Genomic DNA, 12,799 nt, shown 5'->3' on the forward strand with positions numbered 1-12,799 from the left:
AGAAGCATTCAAAAGCAAAACCTTGTTTCTTCAGTTGCTACAACCAGACAAAGTAAAGAAAACAGTTTTGCTGTTAACCACTTCCGGACCAGCCGCCGCAGTTTTACTGCGGCAGGTTGGCTTGGCAAATCAACGTTAACATTCGTTGCTTTGCCTTTTGGCCACTAGGAGCACGCGTGCACCCGCAGCTTTTTTTTGAGCCGATACATGTGCCTGGCGGGCGGCATTGCGCAATGAGGGTTATTTTCTATTATTTCAATTTACTTATATGAGGCAACGTACTGCAAGACAGACGCCAGCACGGATCTCTCCAGGGGTCTCACCACATGCTTGAATGACCACACTAAAGATAGTTGGTCAATTCCCGTGGGGATGAGTGTACAGCTATGTGGGGCACTCAGTCTGAGCACCTTGGAAAACTGATTATTGAGCACGAGCACTTTTAATATCACTATATATTAGGACTGTTAAGGATTTATATTCATTAGTGTTACACGGTGGATTGTTTCTTTTCATTTCACATGTAAGACACGTCAAATAGAGAGAGAACCTGTGTTATCATGCTACACGTTCATAAAGGGACCTAAACTTCAACCATCATGGAGGGTATACCAATTAAGGGGTCTCCAGGGCCTGGCTGCCATATGGATGAACCATGGCCTTGGCCTACATGGCAACCTGCAGCTAACTACACTCGTAATATCACGTACCAATATGAGCACTGAACACAAAGTTCATTGCCTGAAGCAAACACTCCAGTCCAGGCCCTGCTGCTGCAGGTTCCAGGATGGTTTCACTAACAATTCAGTAACTGTTTGTGAGCTCTGAGGCAATAAGCAGTTGGATCTTAACAGAAGTGTTGAGCGCACTAGAAAAGACAATTTAAAAAATAAAGTTTGGGGAATTCTCTACAGGAAAAGAGGTGCATCAACCAAGGACACTAGCAAAAAGACTGGAGTCCCACAGAGTAGGTGGTGTCATAAGGATACACGGGGGGAGGGCTGTTATATCTAATTAGCAAAATGAATAGAAATGTTTTGTTGGATAAAATTTTCTGTATTTCTCTCCTGGACATCAACACCAGACGATCCTGGCAACTTGGTAATTCAGTTCAAATACTTTAAAACCGTATAGGTTCACATTCGAATGCCTTACTTTTCAGTTCTGCTTTGATGATGAAGGCCTTGTGTTTCAGAGTCATCACTTCTTAAAGAGGCAGCAGATGTGATCTCTTGTCCTTGTCTCCGCTGATGTTCAGCCATCAAAGACTCCAGCTGCTTCCTCCTTTGTCGCAAATCTTCCCTCAAAATCTGGTTCCATCGAATCTCTGACCATACCTTTTAATAAAGGAAAATATGCTGCTGTTTTTCAGGGAAATCATCCAAATCTTTACCCAATATAACATTTCCCTATTCTTTGGTAAATGTTGGTAGGTAGATAGCTAGGCAGACAGAACAACAAAGTAGAAGTAGGTAGCTCTTGGTATAGGGGGGGCCTCTGACAACACCAAGAAGCTGCGTTCAATATTTTGTAGATGTAACGCCACAGAAAGCCATTAGATGCTACAGGCATGCAGCAAGAGATAGAGATGGTGAACACTCGCAAAAAACAAACAAACAAAAACAAAACAAAAAACAAGGCAGTAGTAAAATAGCATGAAAGAAAGATACCAATAAATAAGCAATTTACCTACTACCAGACTAAATATTATTTTCCTTTCCTGGTCTGAGTAAACACATAGGTAAGAAAAAAAAAACACCACTGCCTACAGAATAAGTGCTAAAGGGCCACAAGTTGGGCACCAGGGAGAGAACAACAGACAAAAGTAACCTGAGATTTAGATTTCACAAAATGAAATATTTATCTAAAGAGCTTTAGATATTAGGAATACCTCATTATCCACCGACGAGGAGTCTTCAGGGTCTGGCATGTTTGGAATGGCTGCAGCATTGCTTACATTAACTTCTGACGTAGAAGCAGCAGTTTGTATATTCCTGGTTGTTGGGTCTGCCTTAAAACTAGATGACAACTAATTGAAAAAAAAAAAAAAAAAAGAGAGTGATATTTTAATGAGAGCACAATCCCTTCTTCAGTCGCTTTTCTACAACAGCTTAATGCGAGAAAGACCTCCCTGATGCTACAATAAACTTTCTATTTCAAAAGAAAATCTGTTTTTCAACATTTAAATCACAGTTCAGATCAGATCTGCTGCTCCTGTGCCTAATGCCTTATTGACCATAAAAACGCAGGCATGTTTGATTAACTGCCTCAAGTTGGGTCACATACAAAGTTGGTCACCCCGAGGCTGACCCTGTCTACTTGTCTAAAGTCTGCAGACTCAGGCCAGCTCTGTTCACAGAAACAGCGGCAAGGAAGGCCATCAACACGGCTTGCAGACTCTAGGCCGAATGCACACTTGCTAGGCTTTGCGCTTTATCATTTACAATTACAAAGCAGCCCTAGAATATCAAAGTTACAAGCAGGGTTTTCTGCAATAAATACAGGAATGCTTTAAAGTGGTTGTAAACCCTTACAAACCACTTTGACCTACAGGTAAGCCTAGATTAAGGCTTACCTTTAGGTCCAAGCAATATCTCCTAAACCTATATGGTTTAGGAGATATTTGCCCGAAAACGGCCACCGCTGTCTACGGCGCATGCGCCGTAGACAGCGGTGCGCAGGCGCACTGAGCACGGCATTTCCAAGAATGCATGGGCATGCGTGGGAGTGACGTCATCGCGGCTTCTCCGACTGACAGCGGCGGGGCTGCGAGATGCCACCAGCAAGATGGATGCGGCAGACTACAGGGGACAGCGGCGACTTCGCTGGCTCCTGTGTCAGGTAAGTGACACATAATGGGCTACTATGCGATGCATAGTAGTCCATTATGCTTTGCCTTTGCAGGGAATGAAAGAGGAAGTAAACCCATCAGGGTTTACTTCCTCTTTAACACACACAAAAAAACATACTTTTATCCTATCACTATTTAAGAAAAACTGTACTGAGAGAAATAGGTTTATGCCAAGTTACTGTTCAAAATGCTAATGTATATGGCTTTATTACATTCTGAATGACTAACCTGGAACATATATGCTTTAAATATAGTCCATTACAAATGCATACTTGATCCTGAAAGCCTTCAACACTTAAAAAGGAAGTAAAGCCTTAATATAAATAAAAAAAAGACCCTGGAAGGGCAAAGGCATAATGAGCTAGTATGCATAGCATACTAACTCATTATGAATAACTTTCCTGAGACGAAAGCCCCCTGAAGCAATCCTCATCGTTGTCCTCCGACGCCGCCATGATACCCGGAGTGACTTCTGGGTATCGCGGCTCCCGCACTGTGACTGGCCGCAGCCACAATGTCACCCCCGCGCAAGCCGCCACTAACAGCATGATTGCCATTAGCAGCGGCATGCTTAGTGTGCCTGCACACCGCTGTCTGTGGCACATGTGCCTTAACCACTTGCTTACTGGGCACTTAAACCCCCCTCAGTCCCAGACCAATTTTCAGCTTTCAGCGCTGATGCACTTTGAATGACAATTGCGCGGGCATACAACACTGTACCCAAATGAAATTTTTATCATTTTTTTCCCACAAATAGAGATTTCTTTTGGTGGTATTTAATTACAGCTCGGAGTTTTATTTTTTGCTAAACAAACAAAAAAAGATGCAAAAAAAAAAAAAATCATGTTTAATAGTTTGTTATAAAATTTTGCAAAACGGGTCATTTTTCTCCTTCATTGAAGTGCGCTGATGAGGCGGCACTGATAGGCATAGTTAAGGCGGCACTAATAGGCACAGATAAGGCGGCACCGATAGGCACAGATAAGGCGGCACTGATGGGCAAAGATGGGCACAGATAAGGTGGCATGGATGGGTGACATGGATGGGCACTGATAGGTGGATCTGATAGGTGGCACTGCTGGGCACTGGTAGATGACACTGATGGGCACGGATATGTGGCACTGGGGTGCAGCACCTTTGTTGAGGCAGATTGTGGGCACTGCTAGGTGGCACTGTGGGCACTGCTGGGTGGCACTGTGGGCACTGCTGGGTGGCACTGCTGGGTGGCACTGACGGGGGGCAGGTGGGCACTAGCAGGGCTGGCCATGATCGGGACTAATGTCCCGATCACGGCCGCCGGTGATCGGCTTTTTTTTCTCCTCGCGCTGACAGCGTGAGGAGGAATAATAGCCGATTACCGGCTCCGTTATATCACATGATCAGCTGTCATTGGCTGACAGCTGATCAAGTGATAAGGGGTCGGGATCGACCCCTTGCACGGATCGGTGATCAGGCGAGTCTCGCAGACTCGCCGATCACAGAGCGCGCCGCGCGCACCCCTCAGGGGGCGCGCAGGGCACTTGTGCACGGGACTACGTCTATTGACGTCGTCCCGGAAAAGGAGATCCGCGCTGTAGCCGTCATTTGGCTATAGCGCGGATCTCAAGTGGTTAAACAGCGGTGCCTGTCATTTGCAAATATCCCCTAAATAATGTAGGCTTAGGAGATATTTCTTGGACCTACAGGTAAGCCTTAATTTAGGCATACCTGTAGGTCAAAGTGGCCTGTAAGAATTTAAAACCACTTTAACCACTTGCTATCCGAGCTATGGCGGAATGCCGGTGTTCTGCCAAAATCTGTCCCCCCATCGGATAGTGTCCGCCCCGTACTGCGCTTGCGCAGTACGGAGGCCAAGCAGACTCCAAAAGTCTCCGAAGATGAATGTCATCAGCCAGAAGGAGGAGAGAGGCAGGTGGTCACGTGATCGTCACCATGAAAAAGGTATACAGCGGTGTATTTTTAAAAAGTGGGGGCATTATTTACTATAACAGAGGGTATTGTAGAAAGTTATTTTCGCAGCAGGAGGGGAGGGTTGGAAGTGGAGGGAGCGGACAGGCAGGGAAGGGAGGCAAGGCCAGAGCAGAGCTGCGCATGATGAAGGCACATAAACGGGCAAAGGTGTCATGGCTCAGCAGCCATGATAAACTGTGGTCTGTTTACAGTGGGGCATAACCAGGCAGAATCAGCCAGGTATTTTAGGTTATACAGGGAGCCAAATGACAACACAAGCACTGTGCTGTTAATGCTTTATAGGAACAGGACACCCCCCCCCCTTTTATTTGGGTAACAAACACTTTAGCAGAGAGCGAAATTGATCTTGAACTGCTTTTTCAAGCAGGAAATAGAAAAGAAAATGATGCAGTGGAATCTCAGGTTTCTCCATCATAACAAAATCTATCATTTTACCTTAAGAAAAAAAGCTGATGTAGGAACTTAAGGCCCTTGTGGGCCCAGTATCCAGCACTGGGCACCTTGAGAAATACTGGGAGCAGAGAGTTGTCTCATAAGGAATTATTGATAAAGGCTGCCCAGTTGAATTTATAGATTAGTTGATATATCGAAGGAATCTAAGAGAAGAATTTATGATGGAGGTGCCTAGGGCTGAGCCTATGGTTTGTCTAAAAACAGAATTAGGTAGGGATTCAAACAAGGACATAATGTCCACCTGTGCCGCCATAAAAATATTACCCCATTTGACCTAAGCCAATCATGAAACTGAATTAATTGTGCTGCAAAATAAAAAATAGTACAATTAGAAAACCTCAAGCCCATCTGTCCCACCAGAAATTAAAGGTTTTGAAAAAGATTCTGGGAAGGCCGCTCAATGAGTACAACAGTTTTGCTCTCAGTATGTAGATATTGCATATTGGTGAATAATTTTCAGATATTGATATGGGTAGACCTATTGTGTTTGAATCCTGCCTGATCAAAGCTTACTAGGTCCCCAACAATTTTTTTGGAGACAAAGCTAACATTTTGCCCAATATTTTAATTTCTGTATTAAATCACATTTTGTGCGATCCTTTCCTTGTTTCAATAGGGCTTCTTTCAATGAATAAGTATTCTGGTATTAAAGGCCTCCTCAAAGATGTCCAAAAGGGAGGCTGCTAACTATGAATGGAAAGTTGCTTACCAGTTGGGACCAGACTAGCTGATTTGAGAAGGGGAAATCCTCCATTGACAGGGAGGGGGGACTGTTAAGTTGTGTAAAAGCAAGATTAGCGGAAAAAAACTGTTAGGATCAACAACTAAATAGTTAGCCATGGAAGTGTTTAAGGCAGTATAGGAAGAGACTCAAGTTCTTCATGTACCGTCTCAAGTTGAAGGTGGTAAGCTCCTGATCTGTGTGCGAAAGTATTTTAGTAATAACTGCTGGACTTTAATTAGGCTTAGCAAAATAGGCTAATGGCTTACGAATCTTGTTACTCATATAACATAAGTAAGCAGTAGCAGTTCATAGGTCCTCTTTTGGTCTATAAGGAAAACTCAACTTCTGCCGGTCAAGGTGGCCCTGTTCTTTGCCATGTGTAACAGATCAGGGGGAGAAGACGCCCCCCCCCCCCCCCCCCCGATGCCTGCCACATCTGGAACCCAGGGAGGTGTGTGTGTGGGGGGGGGGGGGGGGGGTCAGTGGATTTATAACATGTTATACCCTGAATATGGGTGTAACATGGTACAAAAGGTGAACCTACCCTTTAACCAGGGTTAGACCTACGCCACCCATATATCTGCTTACCTTAAAGCTGATCTTACCCCTTCTTCAATGGTCCTTTACCAGGCATCTTCTACCTGGTTTCTTCCCAATACCAGGATGTGGCAGGCTTCATTGGCCAGCACAGGATGATGTCACCCCCACACACGAGCAGGAGTTCAGTTATCCTGGCACACAGGATCTGTGCCAAAATGTAAACTGAGCTGCACGTGCAGCTCAGTGTACATTTTAAATTAGACTGCCTTCAGGCAGGTAGGTTTTAGTTTATTGGAGAAGATATATTGCATGTCTCTTCTGCAACAGTCCACCTGCTCACAGTATTTTTAAGACTATAGTTCTGTTTTACCTATTAAGGCCAAGCAACCAAAAGCCAGGATGGATGATGCGGACCTAAGCTGAATCTACATACCTGCAAAGCTGTATTTCCTGCTTTGTCCAAGTGATCTGGCACTGAAGTTCAGTGTCTAGTGATTGAACAGGGATCTAATTTACAACTAATTTGCAAAAGGAAAACAAATAAGGAGAACTACATTGCTTACAATTCAAAGCCCCACAAATCAGCTTATCAGGAGGACGAATAAGAAATGTCCCAGGAAACACCATCCATTGTTCAAGTTGTGGTTGGCCTACAGGTATGCAAATTAAAGCTAGATAAATTAATCTACCCTTGATAATGATTACTAAGCTACTTAGGCCCCTTGACTTCACTGCAGTGTTTACATTAGAGGTAAACTAATCTTTCAGGCAAATGTGTCAGTTTACTGAATGTGTGAAAATTGACGATCCATACGGCTGTCTGCAACCGAGGACAAGGAATGCCCATCCGACTCATGCTCCATGCATTTCTCCAATTGTGTAGATCAGAGTACAGATAGAAATGACTCTCCATAAACACGTTTTGTATTTTACCAACCTGTAGATCAGGGCATGCCTTTCTTAAAGTTTGAATTTTTTCTTGTATTTCAATAAGCTTTTTCCTTTCTTCCTGTAAATGCCTCAGTTCATTCTGCTGCTGCTGTAGCTTAGATTCATAAAATTTCTCCCTGCAAAATATAAATGGTTAGCAAGGAGCACCAGAAAAGTTGACTTTACACAAAATAGGTAAATATAAATTACCTTGCTTGTTCTTTAAGAGCTACATCCTTTTGTGTTTTAGACACATTGGGCCGTGTGTTATTTGGTTGCTGTTTAGGGCTTGCTTCCTCCGGTAAGGAATGACCTCCATTGGCAGATCTCTCAGCTGCCATTGTTTCTGACTCTGTATCACCATCATACTAAGGAAAGAGAAAACAGACATACGCTTTAAAGAGATTGTCAATGTAACAACATTACTTGTCCCCCAGAACATTATATATTTTCTGACAGCAGAGACCCTGTAGAATAAAAATATGATAGTTGCACACTTTTTTGTCACATTACATATGATATTAACTTTTTTTTTTAAACGCAATTTTTCAGGAAAAAAATATAAAAATCTATTTTAGTGGCAACACACACGCAATAGCCATTTTTGGTAAAATGTAAAAGATGAGGTTGCATTGAGTAAATAGATGCCAAACATGCCAAGTCTTAAAATTGCATGCACACGTGAGATTGCAAAAAACTATTGTACCCAAGAATCTTTAGTTAACAAAAAGCTTTTGTGCTAGAAAAACCCTGCTTTGACTTTCACAGCGATAAGTCATGCTTGTGGTGCGACCAAGGTTTACAAATGTGTGGGCATATGTTTGCGTATGCATGTAATGTGCAGGGCAATGGGGGTTACATCCTGTGATGGCACTGAGCAGGTGACAGGTACTATTTTTGGAGACATTAGGGGTCTAATAGATCCCAAAGTCTCTCCTGACCTTAACACCATTTAACCAGATCTGTTTGGTTAGATGTGATCCCTGGCTGTAATGGCCAGGTAATGGTGGATCTGAAACCGGAGATGGCGAAATGCTTCTGCAGAGAGAGTCCCAGTCTTGAAATGACAGGAGAAAGGATTTTCTACTCATGCTGTGACTGCTTTGGCAAGAAAATTAACTGAACACAAGGGGTGTGTCAGCAGGAGGCAGAGAAACCAATTACATTGACTTTCCTAGTGAAGAGCAGTTCAGGGGATATCAGAAGACGTATGACCACTGAAATACAGACAGGCTGTGCTCCCAAGTAGATTGCCCAGAAGCAAATGGGCCACGCTGTAATGGATGTGCTTCCATGCCCTGGTGTGGTCAGTTTGAAACCGGTACAGTGGAGACGGAAAGTAGTCAGACCCCCTTAAATTTTTCACTCTTTGTTATATAGCAGCCATTTGCTAAAATCATTTAAGTTCTTTTTTTTTTTGCTCATTAATGTACAAACACTACTCCATATTGACAGAAAAACACAGAATTGTTGACATTTTTGCAGATTAAAAAAGAAAAACTGAAATATCACATGGTCCTAAGTATTCAGACCCTTTGCTGTAACACTCATATTTAACTCAGGTGCTGTCCATTTCTTTCGATCATCCTTGAGATGGTTCTACACCTTCACTTGAGTCCAGCTGTGTTTGATTATACTGATTCGATGATTAGGAAAGCCACACACCTGTCTATGCAAGACCTTACAGCGCATGTCAGAGCAAACGAGAATCATGAGGTCAAAGGAACTGCAGAAAAGCTCAGAAGCAGAATTGTGGCAAGGCACAGATCTGGCCAAAGTAAAAAAAAAAAAAAAAATGTATGCTGCAGTTAGGGCCAGTTCATACCAGATGCAGTTCCATGCAGTTTCGTTGTTTCTGCAACGATACAGTCAGTTCCAGTCAGTTTCTACTAACTGCATGGTGTGAACTAGAGCCATTGGAATACATGGAAAACACTGTACATGCATTTTTAGTGCAGAAAAAAAGCACACGGAACGGAACTGAACGGAACTGAGTCTGGTGTGAACTGATCCTTAAGGTTTTTAAGAGCACAGTGGCCTCCATAATCCTTAAATGGAAAATGTTTGGAACGACCAGAACCCTTCCTAGAGCTGGCTGTCCGACCAAACTGAGCTATTGGGTGGAAGAGCCTTGGTGAGAGAGGTAAAGAAGAACCCAAAGATCACTGCGGCTGAGCTCCAGAGATGCAGTCGGGAGATGGGAGAAAGTTATAGAAAGTGAACCATAACTGCAGCCCTCCACCAGTCGGGGCTTTACAGCAGAGTGGCCCGATGGAAGCCTCTCCTCAGTGCAAGACACATGAAAGCCCGCATGAAGTTTGCTAACACCCGAAGGGCTCAAAGATGGTGAGAAATAAGATTCTCTGGTCTGATGAGACCAAGATAGAACTTTTTGGCCTCAATTCTAAACGGTATGTGTGGAGAAAACCAGGCACTGCTCATCAACTGTCCAATACAGTCCCAACAGTGAAGCATGGTGGTGGCAGGATCATGCCGTGGGGGTGTTTTTCAGCTGCAGTGACAGGACAACTGGTTGATTGAAGGAAAGATGAATCAAGTACAGGGATATCCTGGACGAAAACCTTCTCCAGAGTGCTCAGGACCTCAGACCGGGCCAAAGGTTTACCTTCCAACAAGACAATGACCCTAAACACATAGCTAAAATAACGAAGGAGTGGCTTCACAACAACTCCATGCCTGTTCTTGAATGGCCCAGCCAAAGCACTGACTTAAACCCAATTGAGCATCTCTGGAGAGACCTAAAAATGGCTGTCCATTAACTTTTACCATCCAACCTGACAGAACTGCAGAGGATCTGCAAGGAGGAATGGCAGAGGAGCCCCAAATCCAGATGTGAAAAACTTGTTCCATCTTTCCCAAAAAGGCTAATGGCTGTATTAGATCAAAAGGGTGCTTCTCCTAAATACTGAGCAAAGGGTCTGAATACTTAGGGTCATATGATATTTCAGTTTTTCTTTTTTAATAAATCTGCAAAAATGTCAACAATTCTATGTTTTTCTGTCAATATGGGGTGCTGTGTTGTACATTGAGGAAAAAAAATGAACTTAAATGATTTTAGCAATTGGCTGCAATATAACAAAGTGAAAAATTTAAGGGGGTGTGAATACTTTTCGTCCCCACTGTACTTTTTAATGCAAGTGCATGGTAACAGACACATGTCGCAAATAAATGTTGGGGGTAATACACACTTTAAGGCTCCATGTGCTGTTAAAATGAGTGTTCAGAGGCAGTTGGACACTTTTTAAACTGCCCCTGAACTCATTCAATGTTATTAGTGATGCACCGAAATTTCGGCCACCGAAACATATTGGCCGAAAATGCCCTTTTCGGCAATTTGCCGAAAGAGAAAAACGGCCGATAATGGAGCCGAAAATGGGGGCCTGGCCTGGGTGGGGGCGGGGCTCCGCCCCCGCCCCTGGTGACGCCCATCATGGGGGGTGCATAGCGCAGGAGCGCCGCCTCCGCCGCCTGATTGATCACAGCGCCGGGAACATCACAGCTTTCATTTCAATAGCTGTGTGTTCCCGGCCGCGCGCCGTCACACACAGCCCCTCCCCCGTGTCCGGGCACTTTGATAGACAGATCATCCGTCCAATCCTGCGGATGATCTGTCTATCCAAGTGCCCGGACAAGGGGGAGGGGCTGTGTGTGACGGCGCGCGGCCGGGAACACACAGCTATTGAAATGAAAGCTGTGATGTTCCCGGTGCTGTGATCAAACCGGCGGCGGCGGCGGCTCTCTTCCTTGCACAGGCTGGCTGCAATGGCACACACTGGCTGCAGAATGGCACACACTGGCTGCAGAATGGCACACACTGGCTGCAATGGGGCACAGGCACACTGGCTGCAATGGGGCACAGGCACACTGGCTGCAATGGGGCACAGGCACACTGGCTGCAATGGGGGACACTGGCCTGCAATGGGGGATGCCTCCTGTACCACGTCCCCAGTCTCTGACCATCTCCTGTACCACGTCCCCAGTCTCTGACCACCTCCTGTACCACGTCCCCAGTCTCTGACCACCTCCTGTACCACGTCCCCAGTCTCTGACCACCTCCTGTACCACGTCGCCAGTCTCTGACCACCTCCTGTACCACGTCGCCAGTCTCTGACCACCTCCTGTACCACGTCGCCAGTCTCTGACCACCTCCTGTACCACGTCGCCAGTCTCTGACCACCTCCTGTACCACGTCGCCAGTCTCTGACCACCTCCTGTACCACGTCGCCAGTCTCTGACCACCTCCTGTACCACGTCGCCAGTCTCTGACCACCTCCTGTACCACGTCGCCAGTCTCTGACCACCTCCTGTACCACGTCGCCAGTCTCTGACCACCTCCTGTACCACGTCGCCAGTCTCTGACCACCTCCTGTACCACGTCGCCAGTCTCTGACCACCTCCTGTACCACGTCGCCAGTCTCTGACCACCTCCTGTACCACGTCGCCAGTCTCTGACCACCTCCTGTACCACGTCGCCAGTCTCTGACCACCTCCTGTACCACGTCGCCAGTCTCTGACCACCTCCTGTACCACGTCGCCAGTCTCTGACCACCTCCTGTACCACGTCGCCAGTCTCTGACCACCTCCTGCACCACGTCGCCAGTCTCTGACCACCTCCTGCACCACGTCGCCAGTCTCTGACCACCTCCTGCACCACGTCGCCAGTCTCTGACCACCTCCTGCACCATGTCGCCAGTCTCTGACCACCTCCTGCACCATGTCGCCAGTCTCTGACCACCTCCTGCACCATGTCGCCAGTCTCTGACCACCTCCTGTACCATGTCGCCAGTCTCTGACCACCTCCTGTACCATGTCGCCAGTCTCTGATCACCTCCTGTACCATGTCGCCAGTCTCTGATCACCTCCTGTACCATGTCGCCAGTCTCTGATCACCTCCTGTACCATGTCGCCAGTCTCTGATCACCTCCTGTACCATGTCGCCAGTCTCTGATCACCTCCTGTACCATGTCCCCAGTCTCTGACCACCTCCTGTACCATGTCCCCAGTCTCTGACCACCTCCTGTACCATGTTCCCAGTCTCTGACCACCTCCTGTATAAAAATATTTTTTAAAAACAGTAATTTTCGGTATCGGTGCCGTTTCGGTATCAGTGCTGTTTCGGTATCGGTTTTCAGCCTAGTGTATTTTTCATTTTCGGTATCGGTTTCGGCACCAAAAAACTCATTCGGTGCATCCCTAAATGTTATCCTATGTATCTATGTACACAGTCTCGTTTTTTGCCGTTTTTATGCAGTTGCGTTTAACCTAGTTTTTCCAGAAGCAAAAAAAAAAAATGGGTTCAGACGCAAAAG

General features: G+C 45.6%; 1 protein-coding gene across 9 annotated transcripts in view; it reads right to left on the reverse strand.

The window, feature by feature from the left end:
* PCM1 (pericentriolar material 1) overlaps window positions 1–12,799 on the reverse strand; it is a 223,456-nt gene that overhangs the window by 99,609 nt on the left and 111,048 nt on the right. For all 9 annotated transcript variants that reach the window (XM_077477374.1, XM_077477375.1, XM_077477381.1 and 6 more), the window contains 4 exons: window positions 7,680–7,837; window positions 7,477–7,606; window positions 1,892–2,029; window positions 1,156–1,337 (listed from right to left, as the gene is read on the reverse strand). In XM_077477374.1, the coding sequence (XP_077333500.1) occupies window positions 1,156–1,337; window positions 1,892–2,029; window positions 7,477–7,606; window positions 7,680–7,837 (608 nt within the window). The remainder of the gene's footprint in view (window positions 1–1,155; window positions 1,338–1,891; window positions 2,030–7,476; window positions 7,607–7,679; window positions 7,838–12,799) is intronic.

This window comes from Lithobates pipiens, unplaced genomic scaffold (genome assembly GCF_037356315.1).
Source record: "Lithobates pipiens isolate NorthernLeopardFrog02 unplaced genomic scaffold, aLitPip1_a1.2 Scaffold_13, whole genome shotgun sequence".
NCBI lineage: Eukaryota > Metazoa > Chordata > Amphibia > Anura > Ranidae > Lithobates > Lithobates pipiens.